This window comes from Salmo trutta, unplaced genomic scaffold (assembly GCF_901001165.1).
Source record: "Salmo trutta unplaced genomic scaffold, fSalTru1.1, whole genome shotgun sequence".
Classification (NCBI taxonomy): domain Eukaryota; kingdom Metazoa; phylum Chordata; class Actinopteri; order Salmoniformes; family Salmonidae; genus Salmo; species Salmo trutta.
This window is the reverse complement of record NW_021822681.1, coordinates 26169-48782: the sequence shown is the minus strand read 5'-3', so window position 1 is coordinate 48782 and position 22614 is coordinate 26169. Positions and strand designations below refer to the sequence as shown.

Here is a 22614-nt window from a genome sequence, read left to right as displayed (position 1 = left end):
ACCCTCCCTCCCTCCCTCTCACCGTCCGTCAGCGGTCACCCTCCCTCCCACCGTCCGTCAGCGGTCACCCTCCCTCCCTCCCTCCCACCGTCCGTCAGCGGTCCCCCTCCCTCCCTCCCTCCCTCCCACCGTCCGTCAGCGGTCACCCTCCCTCCCTCCCTCTCACCGTCAGCCAGCGGTCACCCTCCCCCTCTCTCACCGTTCGTCAGCGGTCACCCTCCCTCCCACCCTCCCTCCCTCCCTCCCACCGTCCGTGGTCACCCTCCCTCCCTCTCACCGTCCATCAGCGGTCACCCTCCCTCCCCCCCTCTCACCGTCCGTCAGCGGTCACCCTCCCCCTCTCTCACCGTCCGTCAGCGGTCATCCTGATCAAGGCGACTTCAGCAGGTGTTCCAACAAAGGCTCCGGTCGCTCCAGCCGTCATACCAATCAGAGCCTTCATGAGGAAGTTGGGCGGAGTCCCGTCCTGTCCCGTCATCTTCTCAAACAACACCGTGTAGATTCCTAACCTCGTTGTGGTGTAAGTAGCCTGGCGGAGCAGACCTGCTGACAGACTGGAAACAACAACATGACGTAGATAACTAACCCACACCATGTTGGTAGCCTGGTGGACTGAATTAGTATAATAGTAGAGTAGTATTATCGTAATAGTAGTATTGTAACAGTATAGTAATATTGGATGATAACTTGTTTTTAACTAGGACAGAGGAATTTATAACAGACTTGTTCCGACACTTTTAAATGTGCAAATCAATACTCATCTCTTAAACAAAAGCAATTTAGGTGAAAAGGGTCCATATTAACAAAGGAAATTGAAGGACTAAAAGTACACATACAGTTGAAGTCGGAAGTTTACATACACTTAGGTTGGAGTCATTAAAACAGTTTTTTCAACCACCACAAATTTCTTGTTAACAAACTATAGTTTTGGCAAGTCGGTTAGGACATCTACTTTGTGCATGACACAAGTAATTTTTCCAACAATTGTTTGCAGACAGATTATTTCACTGTATCGCAATTCCAGTGAGTCAGAAGTTTACATACACTAAGTTGACTGTGCCTTTAAACAGCTTGGAAAATTACAGAAAATTATGTCACGGCTTTAGAAGCTTCTGATAGGCTAATTTACATAATTTCAGGTGTACCTGTGGATGTATTTCAAGGCCTACCTTCAAACTCAGTGCCTCTTTGCTTGACATCATGGGAAAAATCAAAAGAAATCAGCCAAGACCTCAGATAAAAAATTGTAGACCTCCACAAGTCTGGTTCATCCTTGGGAGCAATTTCCAAACACCTGAAGGTACCACGTTCATCTGTATAAACAATAGTACGCAAGTATAAACACCATGGGACCACGCAGCCGTCATACCGCTCAGGAAGGAGACGCGTTCTGTCTCCTAGAGATTAACGTACTTTGGTGCGAAAAGTGCAAATCAATCCCAGGATAACAGCAAAGGACCTTGTGAAGATGCTGGAGGAAACAGGTACAAAAGTATCTATATCCACAGTAAAACAAGTCCTATATCGACATAACCTGAAAGGCCACTCAGCAAGGAAGAAGCCACTGCTCCAAAGCCGCCATAAAAAAGCCAGACTATGGTTTGCAACTGCACATGGAGACAAAGACCGTACATTTTGGAGAAATGTCCTCTGGTCTGATGAAACAAAAATAGAGCTGTTTAGCCATAATGACCATCATTATGTTTGCAGGAAAAGGGGGGAGTCTTGCAAGCCGAAGAACACCATCCCAACCGTGAAGCACGGGGGTGGCAGCATAATGTTGTGGGGGTGCTTTGCTGCAGGAGGGACTGGTGCACTTCACAAACTAGATGGCATCATGAGGTAGGAAAATTAGGTGGATACATTGAAGCAACATCTCAAGACATTAGTCAGGAAGTTAAAGCTTGGTCGCAAATGGGTCTTCCAAATGGACAATGACCCCAAGCATACTTCCAAAGTTGTGGCAAAATGGCTTAAGGACAACAAAGTCAAGGTATTGGAGTGGCCAACACAAAGCCCTGACGTTAATCCTATAAAAAATGTGTGGGTAGAACTGAAAAAGCGTGTGCAAGCAAGGAGGCCTACAAACCTGACTCAGTTACACCAACTCTGTCAGGAGGAATGGGCCAAAATTCACCCAACTTATTGTGGGAAGGTTGTGGAAGGCTACCTGAAACATTTGGCCCAAATTAAACAATTTAAAGGCAATGCTACCAAATACTAATTGAGTGTATGTAAACTTCTGATCCACTAGGACTGTGATGAAAGAAATAAAAGCTTAAATAAATCATTCTCGCTACTATTATTCTGACATTTCACATTCTTAAAATAAAGTGGTGATCCTAACTGACCTAAAACAGGGAATTTTTACTAGGATTAAATGTCAGGAATTGTGAAAAACTGAGTTAAATTTAAATGCATTGGGCTAAGGTGTATGTAAACTTCCGACTTCAACTGTAGATTACAATAACTGAACCATGTTACAAATGGAGTTACCCACGATTCCCTAAACAATATTTTGAAAGAGGAAGCAAAGTACTTTAAGCGTATGTTTTCGTTTCAGTCTCCGCCATCTCCACTAACCGAAGATAATTGTCTGGATTTTTTTCTATGAATAATGTAAAAGGAACAGCTGTACAGAAAGACTCGTGTGAAGGCGAGGAAGGAACTTATTAAAGCCTTTAAGTCCAGTTAATCTTCAGGGCTGAACGGCATTTGTTGATCTACTCAGAGGACAGTTACTAGCATGTTTTAACCACTCCAACAAAAATTGTAAATTATCAGATACTCAACAAGAATGTCTGATTTCATTATTACTGAAACGGGGTCTAAGTGGTAAATATAAAAATCATTAAAAAAACATGGAGGCCCTTTACACTCTAGTGATGTGATCAAAAATTAGAGCAATACAAATAGCGCATAGAATTAAAAAAAGGTATTATCAGATATTATTCATCCTAATCAGACAGGTTTTTTACATGGACGATACATTGGAGATAATATAAGACAAGTACTGGAAACAATAGAACACTATGAAATATCGGGGACACCAGGCCTGGTTTTCATAGCTGACTTTGAAGAGGCTTTTGATCAAGTACGACTGGAATTTATATATAAATGCCTGGAATATTTCAATTTAGGAGAGTCTCTTATACAATGGGTTAAAGTTATGTATAGAAACCCTAGGTGTAAAATAGGAAATAATGGCTACATCTCAGAAGGTATTAAACTGTCAACAGGAGTAAAACAAGGTTGCCCACTATCGGCATATCTATTTATTATGGCCACAGAAATGTTAGCAGTTAAAATCAGATCCAACAATAATATTAAGGGATTAGAAATCCACCATAAGGTGTCATTGTACGCTGATGATTCATGTTTTCTTTTAAAACCACAATTAGAATCTCTCCACGGCCTCATAGAGGATCTAGATACTTTTGCTATCCTCTCTGGATTAAAACCAAATTATGATTTACAATTTAACATTTTTATTTAACTAGGCAAGTCAGTTAACAAATTCTTATTTACAATGACTACCAAACCCCGGACGACACTGGGCCAATTGTGCGCCGGATGTGATACAGCCTGAAGTGTACTATATTACGTATTGGATCACTAAAAAAACATTTATATTACCGTGCAGTTTACCAATAAAATGGTTTGACGTTGAAGTGGACATACTCAGTATTCATAACCCGAAAGAAATGATCTCACTACAATACATTTTAATAAAAAGCTAGCAAAAATAGATACCATTTTGTTTCCACGGAATGGAAAATACCTGTTTATTTGTGGAAAAATCCCCCTGATTAACTCTTTAGTCATATCCCAGTTTACCTATTTGTTTATGGTCTTGCCTACACCTAGCGAGATGTTTTTTTAATTACATGAGCAAAAAATATTACATTTTATTTGGAACGACAAGCCAGACAAAATTAAAAGGGCCTATTTATATAAATTAATATGAATTCGGAGGGTTGAAATGATTAAATGTTAAAGCATTAGACCTCTCACCAAGGCTTCAGTCATACAAAAGTTATATTTAAATCCGAACTGGTTCTCCAGCAGATTAGTAAGAAAGTCTGACCCCATGTTTAAGAATGGCCTTTTTCCCCTTTATTCAGATTACAACCTCTCACTTTCAGGTATTTGAAAATGAAATGTGGCCAATTTAAATTTAAAAAATTGATGGTGTTAAGAGATAGATGGAGGGGTTGAGTGGAGCTGAAGGGTGGAATTAATAAAAACAAGATAACAAATGTAAAATATACAATGTCTAAAATGTATATAGGTTCAGAACTTTTGTGAAACAGAGTTAAAAACATATGGCAAAATAAAAATCAAACTGGATGGACATCAGAAATCAGAAACAAATCTTCAGAGGTAGATGGGAGGGGGTGATGGTAGCTGAAGGATGGGATTAAAAACAAAAGATATATACTGAAAAATATATTGTGTCTAAAATGTTTACAGTATGTATAAACTGGAAGTAGAAGCCTAAGCGTTGTCGTCTATTAGTTTGCTCCAATTACGGGAGGGGTGGGTGTTAGGGTTAGGGGAAAATAATAAAGGAAAATATATATTTATAAATAAAAATATGGGGGACTGGAAATTATGTCATTGTCTGCATTGATGGAAGCTACAATATTAAAGCTGATCTACCCCCTAAAAAGAAAAGGGAAAAAAAGCATAGTACCACTATAGTAGTATTAGTAGCATAGTACCACTATAGTAGTATTAGTAGCATAGTACCAGTATAGTAGTATTAGTAGCATAGTACCACTATAGTAGTATTAGTAGCATAGTACCACTATAGTAGTATTAGTAGCATAGTACCACTATAGTAGTATTAGTAGCATAGTACCACTATAGTAGTATTAGTAGCATAGTACCACTATAGTAGTATTAGTAGCATAGTACCAGTATAGTAGTATTAGTAGCATAGTACCAGTATAGTAGTATTAGTAGCATAGTACCAGTATAGTAGTATTAGTAGCATAGTACCAGTATAGTAGTATTAGTAGCATAGTACCACTATAGTAGTATTAGTAGCATAGTACCACTATAGTAGTATTAGTAGCATAGTACCACTAAAGTAGTATTAGTAGCATAGTACCACTATAGTAGTATTAGTAGCATAGTACCACTATAGTAGTATTAGTAGCATAGTACCAGTATAGTAGTATTAGTAACATAGTACCCGTATAGTAGTATTAGTAGCATAGTACCCGTATAGTGGTATTAGTAGCATAGTACCAGTATAGTAGTATTAGTAGCGTAGTACTAGCATAGTAGTATTAGTAGCATAGTACTAGCATAGTAGTATTAGTAGCATAGTACTAGCATAGTAGTATTAGTAGCATAGTACTAGCATAGTAGTATTAGTAGCATAGTACCAGTATAGTAGTATTAGTAGCATAGTACCCGTATAGTGGTATTAGTAGCATAGTACCAGTATAGTAGTATTAGTAGCATAGTACCCATATAGTGGTATTAGTAGTATAGTACCAGTATAGTAGTATTAGTAGTGTAGTACCAGTATAGTAGTATTAGTAGCATAGTACTAGCATAGTAGTATTAGTAGCATAGTACTAGCATAGTAGTATTAGTAGCATAGTACTAGCATAGTAGTATTAGTAGTATAGTACCAGTATAGTAGTATTAGTAGCATAGTACTAGCATAGTAGTATTAGTAGCATAGTACTAGCATAGTAGTATTAGTAGCATAGTACTAGCATAGTAGTATTAGTAGCATAGTACTAGTAGCATAGTACTAGTATAGTAGTATTAGTAGCATGGTACTAGTATAGTGGTATTAGTATCAAAGTAAAAGTATAGTAGTATGCATAGTACTAGTATAGTAGTATAGTAGTAATAGTAAAGTAACAGTATAGTAAGTAGTATTAGTATCAAAGTAAAAGTATAGTAGTATGCATAGTACTAGTATAGTACAGTAAGTAGTATTAGTAGCATAGTAATAGTACAGTAACAGTATACTAAGTAGTATTAGTAGCATAGCAATGGTAGTAGCATAGCAATAGTAGTATTAGTACAGTAATAGTGTATATAATAGCAGAGTAGTACTAACCCAGTATAGATGCCTCCTAGTCCTTCATTCTTCAGTATAGAGGCCAGAGCATGGAAGCTGGTCTTGTATTCCCGGGCCTTTCCTCCCTGACCACTCAGCTGCATCCTGTTCTTCACTAGATCTAGAGGCTGGACGAACACTGTCGCTCCCATCCTGGAGAGAAGACAGACCGTTATAAAGCCTGTATGAACACTGTCGCTCCCATCCTGGAGAGAAGACAGACTGTTATAAAGCCTGTATGAACACTGTCGCTCCCATCCTGGAGAGAAGACAGACAGACCGTTATAAAGCCTGTATGAACACTGTCGCTCCCATCCTGGAGAGAAGACAGACAGACCGTTATAAAGCCTGTATGAACACTGTCGCTCCCATCCTGGAGAGAAGACAGACAGACCGTTATAAAGCCTGTCGCTCCCATCCTGGAGAGAAGACAGACAGACAGTTATAAAGCCTGTCGCTCCCATCCTGGAAAAGGGGGGAGGGACACAGAGAGAGATTCCATATGTGTTATTTCATAGTTTATGTCTTCACTATTATTCTACAATGTAGAGAATAATTTTAAAAAATAAAGAAAAACCCTTGAATGAGTAGGTGTGTCCAGACTATTGGCTGGTACTGTACAGACAGATGTTTTATCTAGATTTGACTGGTATTGTGCGTATTCTGCATGATGTACTGTGCCTTGCAAAACTATTCAGACCCTTTGGATTTCTTCACATTGTATTTTGTTTGTTTCAAATTGGGATTAAAATGGATTGATTTGTCTTTTTTTTGTGTGTCAACAATCTACACAAAATACTCTGTTAAAGTGGGAGAGAGACAGTAGCTGCAGAATTATTCAGCCCCTTGGTTCAGGCAGGTTAGTTGAGTGACATTTGGTTTAACAAATCCCATAATAATAATAATAATAATAATAATAATAGGGGTTGCCATGATGACGAACTCTTCCTCAGTCCCCCGTAAATACAGCATCTAAGGTCTCTCAGTCGAGCACAGATTAAACTACGAAGAGCAGGGAGATTTTCAGAAGCCCCATAAAGAAGGGCATTGATTGGTAACTTTAGAGGGAAAACAATAACAAAATCAGATATTGAATCTCTCCAAGTATGGTCACCATGTATTAAAACCACCGCTCAGGGATTTCACCATGAGGCCATTGGTGACTTTATAACAGCTACAGAGTTTAATGGCTGTGATGAGAGAACTGAGGATGGATCAACAACATTGTAGTTACTCCACAATACTAACCTAAATGACAGAGTGAAAAGAAGAATACAAATATACAGAATAAAAATATTCCAAAATATGCAACAAGGCACTAAAGTAATATTGAAAAAAAAAATATTATACAAAAACAAAGGAACACTTTTTGTCCTTAATGCAAAGTTTTATGTTGTGTTGGATTTGCCCCCAACATATTACTGAGTAACTGCCTCAAGCATGGTGGTGGCTGCATCATGTTATGGGTATACGCTTGATATTGGCAAAGACTGGGGAGTTTTTCAGGATGAAATGGGATGGAGCTTAGCACAGGCAAAATCCTAGAGGAAAACCAGATTCTGTCTGTTTTACTGGGAGATGAATTCACCTTTCAGCAGGACAATAACCTACAACACAAGGCCAAATCTACACTGGAGTTGCTTATCAAGATGACAGTGAACGTCCCTGAGTGGCTTAGTTACAGTTTTGACTTAAATCTGCTTGAAAATCTGTCAAGATTTGAAAATTGCTGTATAGCCATGATCCCCAACATCTTTACAGAGCTTGAAGAATAAAATAAAGGGTAAAATACAGTCTTGTCCAATCCAGATGTGAAAAGCTCTTAAAGACTTACTGAAGAAGACTCACAGCTGTAAACGCTGCCAAAGTTGATTCTAACATGTATTGACTCATGGAGCTGAATACTTACGAGACAACTATATTTTAGCTATTATTTTGTTTTAAATCAATCTTTTAAAAAATATTCCACTTTGACGGAGCATTTTGTGCAGATTGTTGATGGAAAAATTACAATTTAATCCACTTTGTTAAACAATAAAATGTGAAGAAATCATTGGGGTCTGAAAACTTTGGCAAGGCACTGTAGTCTTCAAGAACTGCCACGTCCATTTGTGATATTACAACAACAAAAGGACACTACTTCAAACAAACACGATTTAAGAGCAAAACAGCAGCGTAGAAGAGCAGAGCAGCAGATATCAGCTCTGCATGCGTGGGAGGAGGCATAAGGGCCTACAGTGTTATGCCCACAGCACAGACGGAAATACACCAACACTACCACACACAGCCAACCCAGTATCACCACACCACTACAGTACTGGTATTCTCACTATACTGGGAAGAGACATTCTGAATAGGACCCTCCTCTCCTGGCAGTAAAGCCAATAGGACCCTCCCCTCCTGGCAGTAAAGCCAATAGGACCCTCCCCTCCTGGCGGTAAAGCCAATAGGACCCTCCCCTCCTGGCGGTAAAGCCAATAGGACCCTCCCCTCCTGGCGGTAAAGCCAATAGGACCCTCCCCTCCTGGCGGTAAAGCCAATAGGACCCTCCCCTCCTGGCGGTAAAGCCAATAGGACCCTCCCCTCCTGGCGGTAAAGCCAATAGGACCCTCCCCTCCTGGCGGTAAAGCCAATAGGACCCTCCCCTCCTGGCGGTAAAGCCAATAGGACCCTCCTCTCCTGGCGGTAAAGCCAATAGGACCCTCCTCTCCTGGCAGTAAAGCCAATAGGACCCTCCTCTCCTGGCGGTAAAGCCAATAGGACCCTCCTCTCCTGGCGGTAAAGCCAATAGGACCCTCCTCTCCTGGCGGTAAAGCCAATAGGACCCTCCTCTCCTGGCGGTAAAGCCAATAGGACCCTCCTCTCCTGGCGGTAAAGCCAATAGGACCCTCCTCTCCTGGCAGTAAAGCCAATAGGACCCTCCCCTCCTGGCAGTAAAGCCAATAGGACCCTCTCTACACTGATAGCGCACTTGGTGAAATCTCTGCCTCAAACACCATTTTGATAGATCAGAGGCTATCGCCGAGAAAACAGGCTAGGGTTCCAGAGCCATCGCTGAGAGAACAGGCTCGGGTCCCAGAGCCATCGCTGAGAGAACAGGCTAGGGTTCCAGAGCCATCGCTGAGAGAACAGGCTAGGGTCCCAGAGCCATCGCTGAGAGAACAGGCTAGGGTCCCAGAGCCATCGCTGAGAGAACAGGCTAGGGTCCCAGAGCCATCGCTGAGAGAACAGGCTCGGGTCCCAGAGCCATCGCTGAGAGAACAGGCTCGGGTCCCAGAGCCATCGCTGAGAGAACAGGCTCGGGTCCCAGAGCCATCGCTGAGAGAACAGGCTCGGGTCCCAGAGCCATCGCTGAGAGAACAGGCTAGGGTCCCAGAGCCATCGCTGAGAGAACAGGCTAGGGTCCCAGAGCCATCGCTGAGAGAACAGGCCGGGGTCCCATCGCTGAGAGAACAGGCTAGGGTCCCAGAGCCATCGCTGAGAGAACAGGCTCGGGTCCCAGAGCCATCGCTGAGAGAACAGGCTAGGGTCCCAGAGCCATCGCTGAGAGAACAGGCTAGGGTAACAGGCCTATATCTGGGAGGGTATTTGTATTTATTTGGCAAAGGGGCTGAGAGGGAATTTCTTTGTCTTTGAGGTCTCGACATTTAATAAGACTGGAACAGTACGTGCATGACTGATAGGCGACACATACAGACAGTCATCCTATTCATGTTGGGACTCTGCAGAAACCGGCCGATACATAAACTCACCCCGTAGGCTTCATTTTTATTGGGATGAAGCCAAACTCGTAAACACACACGAGTTTTAGACAGGCCGGTAATTTCCACCCGCAGTCCCTGAGCAGGTTACTGTTTTTAACTACAATACTGACAAGTAACACGTAGTACGCAGACAGAGAAACACAGGACAAAAAGCACCAAAACAAAAGACATAAAAAGCAACATTGTTTCCACACCTCACCAGCTACAGACAGCATGGATGGAGGGTAATACACAGCTAGGGATGATGTTGGTGGTCACAGCGCCTGGTCGGAACCGGAGGCACCGACATACAGGGCTCTGGGCCTAACGAGCTGTCAGTGTGTGTGTGTGTGTGTGTGTGTGTGTGTGTGTGTGTGTGTGTGTGTGTGTGCAGACCCAAATGTCAACGCGTGTGTGCCAAGGTTGACGCCATTATCCGGGGATATCGACCGGCCTGTCAACATGCACCGTAAACACACACGAGTTTAATCACTTAATAATACATTCGTTAATTACTAAACACATGTTATTCTCGGGGTTCTAACTCCCTATCTAATATAGTATCGGGTGCCCCTGTCCGGTAACCGAGCACCGCTGTCAGCGGGGCTGCTGTGTGAGTGTGACCGCTGAGAGAGGCCTGTAGCCCGGGGTACCTACCCTGCCAGTCCCCCGAAGAGGAACTTAACGGCCTTGGGTGAAGTCTTCGGTTTGGAAACTTCCGCCATTTTCTCTCTGGCTCTTTTCAAACCGGACGACAGTCCCCTCGGTAAAAAGCCCTGATTCTGGTCGGTGTTTTACCTCTAAGCGATGGAGCAAGGTGACACACGGGGGCGCGCACGTACGGACGAACAGGAAGTAGATGGACCAATGGGGAGAGGCGAGGAGGATGACAGAGAACGAGCACGCTGGGTTTTTATTTTTTTATTTTTTTATTTTTTAATAAAGCTTCGTAGTTGAAAATAAACTTCCAATTGTATAAATAGATAACTCACATATATTAGATCTGTTCGACAAAAACAAATGTTTTTTTTTGTTCTTCATCCAGTTGTTTCAAGAATGGATGATGAAATAGGACAATACAAGACAGAGTCACAGGGGACAGTTGTGTATCTCAGCATCATTAGATAATCTTTGATAAAGTCCTGCCAAACCAATCAGTGGATAGAAAAGGCTTCGGTGCTGTCACGGCACAAAACATAAAACAGGAACGAACACTCCGACAAGAGAAATTACTTGGGAGTCTGCCTTTGATTGGTTAATCTTGTTAGAAAGAGGCGGGTTCTGAAGTTCTGCCGCGTTCAAGGGATTTTGGAAACTCGCAACTTCCTGAGTTAAACTTGAACGTATGTTATTTGCGTAGAGCTATCTATCTATCTATTGATTGATTGATTCTCATACTTCTCAAAATAGGGAAACTCAGGATCATCTTTCACCAATGAGTTAATTAAGTCAGACGGAAGATGGCGGAAGCTGATGTTCTGTTTGAAACAGATGGCGTTTCAAGTGGAGATGAGGGTGAGAAGGATTGGTTTTACGGTGGTGAATATAAGGAAACAAGCAGGGGCGAAAATCTGATATCAACTTTGGAGGGGACAATTACATTACATTTTCTCAAGAGCAATTCCTGAGGGGGACACCAAAAGTAGTGCTGTAACACATAGCCTACATTGTAATATGGTAAATGTATATTGAGGAACCAAAGAAATAAGGTGTTTGCCGTACTCCTAACTACCGGTACCCAAAACTACACAACTAATCACAACAGCAATACCATTGCCTTTAACAAATCTTAGATCAGTCACCAGTTTAAGTTGAGAGTGGGGGTATCCATGGCATTTTCCAATTATGTTCCTATTTTACAAGTAAAAAAAATTGAGAACCTTTCCTAATGTTGCCAAACAAAGACTCAACAAACTTACCTGAGACTCCCTGTCTCTGCCAGTCTGTCCCTGCATATCTGTCACCAACTCTGCTGTCTGTGTGCCATCTGTTGCCTGCTCTGCCTAATGACATCATTGTGAAACATTTCCATTAGAATTTAATTTCTTTCTTATGAACATTTTATCAACTAGTCTTTGAGATATTAGGCTACTAGGGTTCTTACTTTGCGTTTTGGTGTACTGAAAAATACTCTGATGTCCGTCTTTTTTCTGCCATTTTTCTACCTGGTTGGCTACACACACACAGTATGTAGGTTATTTACAGTAGGAGATGGGCTTCTATCATCTTATCTTCTATTATTCTATATGGGCTTCGATCTAAAAGGTAGCTAGCAAATGTGAAACGGATTGCAGTGACAAGAGTTGACAGCTGTATGAGTTCACCATTTACACAACATATGCTGCAACCTTTTGTAATTTTAATCGTTTGTTTCATATTGGCTGGCTTCTAACAATAGCTGAATTTGCAAAGCTAGCGAGCACCAATTCAGTGGTGTTTGCTATAATCTTTGCTACCCGGGTTAAATAAAGGTGAAATAAAATATATAAATAAAAGCTCCCTTGCGACAATTTAGCTTTTGCAACGATACCATTAAATATATTTAAAACAATGGTAGAAGAGAGTGTAGTTCTGTTCAGTTTATCGCTAACCTTATCACAGGGACTTTCAAGCACTAACTTACATGCATGCTGATCTTGGAATAAATTGGTGATAGCAAAGATTCCATCTTTGACGACGGCACATAAATGGAATAGGTACTAGCTAGCTTAATAGTTAATATTTGCGCGCTAGCTCTGCATATTCAGCTAGTGTGTGTGCGCGATTGACTGGATTAACCTCACGTCAGTTACGTGCATTGAGTGCCTTTCAGACAGTAGATACGACCTCTACGTTACCTCGCAAGCTAAGGAACTGGCAGTGGATCAAACCATTGTGAGGCAAAGGGTGGGGGGGTCGCAATCGTTTGAAACTTAAAAACGAGCTATTAAGTGTCTATAATCAGCACAATTTCTTTCATTACGTATTATTGATATTATTTAAATTACATAGTTATGTTTCAGTGATATATTGGGGGGGACAAATCATATTTTTCCCAGGATGGGGGGGTCGTGTCCCCCCGTCCCCCCCCCTGGGATTTCCGCCCCTGGAAACAAGAGAAGTAAAGTGGGAGTGGAATCCTAGTAAATCCAAAATAAATTTGGTTTATTTTTTTTGGTCGGAGTGAGGGTTTTGAATCGATGTTGTTACCTGGGAGATCCGTTTGAATTGTCTATAAGAAATCGTGTTTGCGTTGGATGAGGTGGCGTCGGTGAGAGTAACGGGAAGTGGGCTTGTTGTTGTTTTCTGTGTATCCGTGAAACAGAAGGAGCGTAGTCTGCGCCCCAAGAAGATATCGGATTGGAATGTGTCGTGTGGGTCTTGGAAGCAGCACACCTATAAAAGGGGTTTATCTCTGAATGCCAAGGAAATACGTTAAGAATTGGATCAATTGGTCGGTGCACAAACTAGCGGTTCTGGGGGGAAATGTAAGGCTACCTGTCTGCCAATTGAAGCTCAACAGAAGTTGGGTGATGCAACAAGACAACAACGGAATGGCTTGAACAGAATAAAATACTCCTTCTGGAGTGGCCCAGTCAGAGTCCTGACCTCAACCTGATTTGAGATGCTGTGGCATGAACTCAAGAGAGAAGTTCACACCAGACATCCCAAGAATATTGCTGAACTGAAACAGTTTTGTAAAGAGGAACGGTCCAAAATTCCTCCTGACCATTGTGCAGGTCTGATCCTCAACTACAGAAAACGTTTGGTTGAGGTTATTGCTGCCAAAGGAGGGTCAACCAGTTATTAAACTTTTCCCACCCTGCACTGTGAACGTTCACACGGTGTGTTCAATAAAGACATGAAAATGTATAATTGTTTGTGTTTTATTAGTTTAAGCAGATTGTGTTTGTCTATTGTTGTGACTTAGATGAAGATCAGATCAAATTTTATGACCAATTTATGCAGAAATCCAGGTAATTCCAAAGGGTACACATACTTTTTCTTGCCCCTGTAGATAGCTATACACACACAATACATATATATACTAGGTGGTGTCAGAGGACTGGACCGGTACCCCCTGTATATACCAGGTGGTGTCAGAGGACTGGACCGGTACCCCCTGTATATACCAGGTGGTGTCAGAGGACTGGACCGGTACCCCCTGTATATACCAGGTGGTGTCAGAGGACTGGACCGGTACCCCCTGTATATACCAGGTGGTGTCAGAGGACTGGACCGGTACCCCCTGTATATACCAGGTGGTGTCAGAGGACTGGACCGGTGTCCCCTGTATATACCAGGTGGTGTCGGAGGACTGGACCGGTACCCCCTGTATATACCAGGTGGTGTCGGAGGACTGGACCGGTACCCCCGATATTAATTAATACTTAACAAATGGGACATTTCTGTTCTATTTCATTCTGTGTTTCTGTAAAGAGGTTTCCACTCTAGCTTCCTGCAGTTAGTCTGGGCGTAGGGTCAAGGAAAAATGGGTTTTGCTAGAGATAGTTTGAGCTGACAATGGCTTGGTGATAATTACCTACAGCCGGCATTCCATAGACAAGATGTGGTGTGTGTGACCCAGATAGAGAGCCTGGTAGAGTTTAGAACAATGCCTTATTGTCTCGTCTTCCTGGCATCTGGGAAACTAAGCCGGGTGTAGATAACCAAGGTGGCTTATGGGAAGGTTAGAAATGACTGACTAAGCATTTTTTAGGGCCTATATAACATGTTTTTTCATTTTCAGTTGGGCTCTCAGCCTAACAGTCGAGACTGTCGGGTTGACGGTTTGATTATTGCAACAATTAATCAATATTAAATAAAGATGATTGTTTGAAGAAATGAGCAAGTCTCTCTCAGTACTGAATTTTCACGGCAGTGCTTAGGGTCGTTGTCCTGTTGGAAGGTGAACCTTCGCCCCAGTCTGAGGTCCTGAGCGCTCTGGAGCAGGTTTTCATCAAGGATCTCCCTGTTCTTTTCTCCGTTCATCAATGCCTTGATCCTGAAAAACATCCCCACAGCTTGATGCTGCCACCACCATGCTTCACCACCATGCTTTACTGAGGAGTGGCTTCCGTCAGGCCACTCTACCATAAAGGCCTGATTGGTGGAGTGCTGCAGAGATGGTTGTCCTTCTGGAAGGTTCTCCCATCTCCGCAGAGGAACTCTGGAGCTCTGTCAGAGTGACCATCGGGTTCCTGGTCACCTCCCTGACCAAGGCCCTTCTCCCCCGATTGCTCAGTTTGGCTAGGCTGCCAGCTCTAGGAAGAGTCTTGGTGGTTCCAATCTTAATCCATTGAAGAATGATGGAGGTCAATGTGTTCTTGGGGACCATCAATGCTGCAACCATTTTTTTTGGTACCCGTCCCCAGATCTGTGCTTCGACATAATCCTGTCTCAGAGATCTATGGACAATTTCTTCGACCTCATGGTTTGGTTTTTGCTCTGACGTGCACTGTCAACTGTGGGACCTTATATAGACAGGTGTGTGCCTTTCCAAATCATGTCCAATCAATTGAATTTACCACAGGTGGACTCCCAAGTTGTAGAAACATCTCAAGGATGATCAATGGAAACAGGATGCACCTGAGCTCAAAGAGTCTGAATATGTATGTCAATTAATCTAAAAACCTGTTTTTGCTTTGTCATTCTGGGGTATTGTGTGTAGATTGATTAGGAAAACATGTAATTTAATCAATTTTAGAATAAGTCTGTAACGTAACAAAATGTGGAATAAGTCAAGGGGTCTGAATACTTTCCGAAGGCACTCGACACGTCAGTGGAGGCTCCTCAGAGGAGGAAGGGGAGGACCATCCTCATTGAATTTCATAAAAATAAAAATGGTAAAACATTAGTTATCCTTTTTAGATAAAACTATACTAAATGTATTCACGCCAACAAATACTTGATTAAAACACTTTTGTAATGAAGGTCTACAGTAGCCTCAACAGCACTCTGTAGGGTAGCACCATGGTGTAGCCGGAGGACAGCTAGCTTCCGTCCTCCTCTGGGTACATTGACTTCAATACAAAACCTAGGAGGCTCATGGTTCTCACCCCCCTTCCATAGACTTACACAGTAATTATGACAACTTCCGGAGGACGTCCTCCAACCTATCAGAGCTCTTGCAACATGAACTGACATGTTGTCCACCCAATCAAAGGATCAGAGAATGAATCTGGTACTGAAAGCATAAGCTACAGCTAGCTATCACTGCAGTGCATAAAATGTGGTGAGCAGTTGACTCAAAGAGAAAGACAATAGTTGAACAGTTTTGAACAAAATAATTTATTCAAAAAAGGATTAGCAAGAGTCATTTTATTTCTCACTTTCATTAACTTAGCTAGCACATGCAGCTAGCTAGCTTAGCCTACTCAGGGGGATGCTATGTTAGCTAGCTGGCTATGACTATCCAACACAACACTGGAACCGTTCCAAGTCAAGGTAAGCTTTTGGTTTTATTAATTTATTGCCACCGGGTTTACTAACGCTTTAGTTCTATTAGCTATTTTGACTATGACGTTACTTTAGCTTATATGGGGACAACGATGCAGGCTGTGTGTAGCGGTTATGATATGGTTTGGCTTGGAAAGGTTTTTTACTCCTGGTCACATACAGCTGATGTGTTGTGCATTGAAGTCCACAAGATAAGGGGAAAAAGGTGAGAGACGGTATAGACGCGAGAAGGAATACAACGTGGCTGCTATGAAAGTGAACTGTGTTTACGCGTAATCAGGGGTGTAGTCATTTAGACGATTCTGTTAAGTTTCTTAAACGGAAGCAAACGGAACAAAACGGGGATAAATATACCTGAATTTGTCCAATAGAAAACTCTCGTTTGCAACTGTTGGACGAATGATGACACCCTAGATCAACTAGATGCAGGCAAGACTGTGAAAAGCGGCATTGAATGTGTCACTGTCACCTCAAATGTTTCTCTTGTTGTAAATAAGGCCATGCTTATGAATAAATAAATCGTCCTCCCTCGTCATAAACGGCACTGACCGCCAGATATATATTCCCGGGGATTAAAGCGATATCCCATAATACGCCCCCTGATCACCACGGTAACACGTCCTGTTACCCAGAACCCCCGAGGTCAGAGGTCCACAGTATTGGTGTTATCACCCTTAAATCAGCCAATCAATGACCTGATTAAGACCTGAGTAATCAAAAGGTTGTAAATAATACAAAGTTCACAGTGTGTGTGTGTGTTCGTGTGTGTGTGTGTTCAGTGTGTGTGTGTGTGTGTATTTGTTCGTGTGTGTGTGTTCAGGTGTGTGTGTGTGTTCGTGTGTGTGTGTGTTCAGTGTGTGTGTATTTGTTCGTGTGTGTGTGTGCGCGCTCCTCTCACAGAACAGAAACAGAAACATGGAATGACGTTGTTCAGGTTTACTGTAATGGTTCTATTAAAGACAGGAGTCAACACAACATTCAGACATGTTACTAACTAATAAATACATGATTACTCCCCTCACGTCCCCCAGGCAACCCCTCACGTCCCCCAGGCAACCCCTCACTTCCCCTCACGTCCCCCAGACAACCCCACCCCTCACTTCCCCCAGACAACCCCTCACGTCCCCCAGGCAACCCCACCCCTCACGTCCCCCAGGCAACCCCTCACGTCCCCCAGGCAACCCCTCACGTCCCCCAGGCAACCCCTCACGTCCCCCAGGCAACCCCTCACGTCCCCCAGGCAACCCCTCACTTCCCCCAGACAACCCCTCACTTCCCCCAGACAACCCCACCCCTCACTTCCCCCAGACAACGCCTCACGTCCCCCAGACAACCCCACCCCTCACTTCCCCCAGACAACCCCACCCCTCACTTCCCCCAGACAACCCCACCCCCCAAAGCGTGTGTGTGTGTGTGTGTTATGCAGCGCGGGGGCTGAAGAAGGGCAGGGCTCTGATGTAGAGGTCCAGTCTAGTAGAGAAGAGGTCAGAGGACAGCTGCTCCCCCAGAACACACAGAGGATTCTTCACTATGTACTCTACATACAGCTGGAATAGAGAGACAGAGGTTATAATACTACATACAGCTGGAATAGAGAAATAAAGAGGTTATAATACTACATACAGCTGGAATAGAGAGACAGAGGTTATAATACTACATACAGCTGGAATAGAGAGACAGAGGTTATAATACTACATACAGCTGGAATAGAGAGACAGAGGTTATAATACTACATACAGCTGGAATAGAGAGACAGAGGTTATAATACTACATACAGCTGGAATAGAGAAATAAAGAGGTTATAATACTACATACAGCTGGAATAGAGAGACAGAGGTTATAACACACAGAGGATTCTTCACTATGTACTCTACATACAGTGAGAGTGGAAGAGAGAGGAGAGAGAGAGAGATACTGGGTTACTTACCGTGCTGTATATCTGGTGCAGTATATCTCTAACCGTGCTGTATATCTGGTGCAGTATATCTCTTACCGTGCTGTATATCTGGTGCAAAATATCTCTAACCGTGCTGTATATCTGGTGCAGTATATCTCTTACCGTGCTGTATATCTGGTGCAGTATATCTCTTACCGTGCTGTATATCTGGTGCAGTATATCTCTCTAACCGTGCTGTATATCTGGTGCAGTATATCTCTCTAACCGTGCTGTATATCTGGTGCAGTATCTCTCTTACCGTGCTGTATATCTGGTGCAGTATATCTCTTACCGTGCTGTATATCTGGTGCAGTATATCTCTTACCGTGCTGTATATCTGGTGCAGTATATCTCTTACCGTGCTGTATATCTGGTGCAGTATCTCTCTTACTGTGCTGTATATCTGGTGCAGTATCTCTCTTACTGTGCTGTATATCTGGTGCAGTATCTCTCTTACCGTGCTGTATATCTGGTGCAGTATATCTCTTACCGTGCTGTATATCTGGTGCAGTATATCTCTTACCGTGCTGTATATCTGGTGCAGTATATCTCTAACCGTGCTGTATATCTGGTGCAGTATATCTCTTACCGTGCTGTATGCAGTATATCTCTTACCGTGCTGTATATCTGGTGCAGTATATCTAACCGTGCTGTATGCAGTATATCTCTTACCGTGCTGTATATCTGGTGCAGTATCTCTCTTACCGTGCTGTATATCTGGTGCAGTATATCTCTAACCGTGCTGTATGCAGTATATCTCTTACCGTGCTGTATATCTGGTGCAGTATCTCTCTTACCGTGCTGTATATCTGGTGCAGTATATCTCTTACCGTGCTGTATATCTGGTGCAGTATATCTCTTACCGTGCTGTATATCTGGTGCAGTATATCTCTTACCGTGCTGTATATCTGGTGCAGTATCTCTCTTACCGTGCTGTATATCTGGTGCAGTATATCTCTTACCGTGCTGTATATCTGGTGCAGTATATCTCTAACCGTGCTGTATGCAGTATATCTCTTACCGTGCTGTATATCTGGTGCAGTATATCTCTAACCGTGCTGTATATCTGGTGCAGTATATCTCTAACCCCCCCATGCTTACCGTGCTGTATATCTGGTGCAGTATCTCTCTAGCGTTGGGAACTCCCAGGTCTGTGTTCATTATGATCTTGATGCCAGTAGCTGTCTCGTAGTAGTGAAGTTTATACTTGCTGGTCTGAAAGGTCAGGAAACCATCCTTCCTGTGGAGGGGTTAAGGGTAAACGACAGCGTGAAGGAAGCTGCACAGGCTACTAAACCTTCATACGACGACTCAGAGCAAATCTTCAGACTTCCAATAGTTGAATACAAGATTTAGGAAGACTAATGTTAACACATACCACCCACACCACCTACCCACCCACACCACCCATACCACCTACCCACCCATACCACCTACCCACCCATACCAGCCACACCACCTACCCACCTATACCACCCACACCACCTACCCACCCACACCACCTACCCACCCATACCACCGACACCACCCAGACCACCTACACCACCCATACCACCCACCCACACCACCCAGACCACCCACCCATACAACCCAGACCACCCACCCACACCACCCACTCTCAAGGATACATATCCAGGGGAGACATCTTGCTGCAGAAGGATCTAATGGAGAACAGCATCCCATACATCAGCTTAAACTCCTGAGAGAGAGACAGAGAGAGAAGGGAGAGAGAGAGGGAGAGAGAGAAGGGAGAGAGAGAGAGAGAAAATGGGGGGAGAGAGAGAGAGAAGGGAGAGAGAGAAGGGAGAGAGAGAGAGAGAGAGAAGGGAGAGAGAGAGAGAGAAAGGGGAGAGAGAGAGAGAGAAAATGGGGGGAGAGAGAGAGAGAGAGAGAGAAGGGAGAGAGAGAGAGAAGGGAGAGAGAGAGAGAGAAAGGGGAGCAAGAGAAGGGGGGGAGACGTGAGGGAGAGAGAAACCAGTCTAGTCAATTGTATCACTTCTGTTATAATAAAGCCTGTATGAAACAAGCCTGTATGGATGGTTATGAAGACTCTTTATAAACACTGTATGAAAAACTATGTAGTCTATACGAAACATTATGAAGTCTGTATGAAATAATATGAAGCTTGTGTGAAACTGAAAAATTATGAAGCATGAATGAAGCGTTATGAAGCATGTATGTCACATTATGCCTGCTGTCTCACCTCCTCCTTGGAGATGCCGGCCTGTTTCTTGCGGTTCCACTCCCCATAGTGCAAACAGCTTCCGTTACGATCAAAGATGTACAGGTTATGAACCGTCATCTATACAGGGGTCAGAGGTTAAAGGTCGAAGTGAACAACTGGTGACATTGTGAATCCTTTATATTGCCTTTTTAGTCATGTGGTGGCTAGCTATGAAATTGCCCTTATTATGTAGTGCTAGACAGAGCGAGGAATAAATACTTCGATATTTGTCATTATTTTTGGACTCTCCCTTTACTAAATATTCGCCTTGCAACTAGCTACAATATAAACGACTGTGTGTGTGTGTGTATAATGTGATGATGCCATTGAGCTAACGTTAGCTATGTAGCTAAACATTCAAGAGAGATATCTAGTTACACTGCGCTGTCTGTGTCGTTACTAGCATTCTCTAACTAAGAAAAATAACTAACAAATAACCATTAATACAGAGAATTTTTGTCGAGGATAAAAAAAAACTGTTAACCTTTTTCTCTTCCTGTTTCTTCCAGAAATCCCCCCAAAAGAGACGCCTCTTCTACTGCCTGACGATAAAATAAATAAAAATCTGCCCAAACTCTTTCGATCCGGGCATGAAAGCAATGATTGGAAGGAGAGCAAAAATACTATTAGAATAAAATAGTATGTATGTTTGTGCTACTATTTTACACATCAATATATAATTTGTGCGATAATTTCAGAAAGGCACTCCGTGAACTGCGTTGTTTTGTCAAGCTACGTGAGGAGATGCGCTACTTGCGTACAAGTACTCGACTATTTCTTCCGTATCTTCGGTATTCACGTAGACGCGTACGCCGGGTTGCCATGTTCGCTGTTTTCTGGCTAATTTTGAAAACGATGTCGGAGTGCCATTGCGGCTGCGGTGCAATTTCTTAAAAATATATACCTAACAAAAATATAAACGCAACAATTTCAACGATTTTACTGAGTTACAGTTTATATGAAGAAATAAGTCAATTCATTAGGCCCTAATGTATGGAATTTCACATGACTCGGGGTGCAGCCATGGGGTGGGCATAGGCCCACCCACTTGGGAGCCAGGCCCAGCCAATCAGAATGAGGTTTCCCCACAAAAAAGGCTTTATTACAGACAGAAATACACCTCAGTTTCATCAGCTGTCTCAGACGGTCCCACAGATGAAGAATTTTATGTGGCGTAGTTACATGTGGTCTGCATTTGTGAGGCCAGTTGGACGTACTGCCAAATTCTCTAAAACAACGTTGGAGGCGGCTTATGGTAGAGAAATTAACATTCAATTATTTGGCAACAGCTCAGGTGGACATTCCTGCAGTCAGCATGCCAATTGCACGCTCCCTCAAAACTTGAGACATCTGTGGCATTGTGTTGTGTGACAAATCTGCACAATTTAGAGTGGCCTTTCATTGTCCCCAGCACAAGGTGCATCTGTGTAATGATCATGTTGTTAAATCAGCTTCTTGATATGACACATCTGTCAGGTGGATGGATTATCTTCGCAAAGGAGAAATGTTCACTAACGAGGATATAAATACATTTCTGCACAAAATTTGAGAGGAAGAAGGTTTTTGTGCGTATGGAACATTTCTGGGATCTTTTATTTAATCTCCTGAAACATGGGACCAACACTTTACATGTTGTGTTTATATTGTTGTTCAGTGACCTGCTGCTTCTGACTATCAGGCAGTGAGTGAGTGTGAGAAAGAGAGAGAAAAAAAGAGAAATACAACCCATATTTATGTTTATTTATTTTCCCTCTTGTACTTTAACTATTTGCACGTAGTTACAACACTTTATATAGACATAATATGACATTTGAAATGTCTCTATTCCTCTGAAACCTTTGTGAGTATAATGTTTACTGTTCATTTTTTGTTTATTATCTATTTCACTTGCTTGGACAATGTTAATATATGTTTCCCATGCCATTAAAGCCCTTTGAATTGAGAGAGAGTGCGTGGGGCGCGGGGCGGAGGAGTGTGTGTATGTGTGTATGTGTGTATGTGTGTGTGTGAATATGTGAGCAGAGTGGAGCAAGGAGCGGGATAGCCTGAGATTACCAAAGACTGGAGCGTCTGCCACTCCCATTTGGCTCCAGTAGCGCTCACTTCACGAGCTTAGGGCACGCCCGGCCCAGCATGCATCTGTAGTCTACCTTGTGTGCTGCTATAGCCCCTTGCTTTAGCTACT

The 22614-nt window shown here is 42.8% G+C and overlaps 2 protein-coding genes across 3 annotated transcripts; both read right to left on the bottom strand.

Moving 5' to 3' along the window:
- Window positions 1–347: 347 nt before the first annotated feature.
- Window positions 348–10694, bottom strand: slc25a11 (solute carrier family 25 member 11; the record flags this gene model as incomplete). The annotated part of the gene is given in 3 exon segments (XM_029744591.1): window positions 348–554; window positions 6089–6241; window positions 10489–10694. Coding segments are annotated over 3 exon segments (428 nt in total), but the record flags the coding sequence as incomplete, so codon positions are not given.
- A 6954-nt stretch (window positions 10695–17648) lies between these two features.
- On the bottom strand, window positions 17649–21036 carry trappc1 (trafficking protein particle complex subunit 1). Of its 2 annotated transcripts, none has more exons than XM_029744596.1 (5): window positions 20914–21035; window positions 20409–20507; window positions 19834–19904; window positions 19307–19445; window positions 17649–17816 (listed from the first exon to the last, which is right to left on the bottom strand). In XM_029744596.1, the coding sequence occupies exons 2-5, from the start codon at window positions 20505–20507 to the stop codon at window positions 17688–17690; spliced, it is 438 nt and encodes a 145-aa protein (XP_029600456.1). In that variant the 5' UTR covers window positions 20914–21035; the 3' UTR covers window positions 17649–17687. The 2 variants fall into 2 exon arrangements, with proteins under 2 accessions (XP_029600456.1, XP_029600457.1); XM_029744597.1 differs by lacking the exon at window positions 17649–17816 and adding an exon at window positions 17912–18149 and having other exon boundaries at window positions 20914–21036.
- Window positions 21037–22614: the final 1578 nt, after the last annotated feature.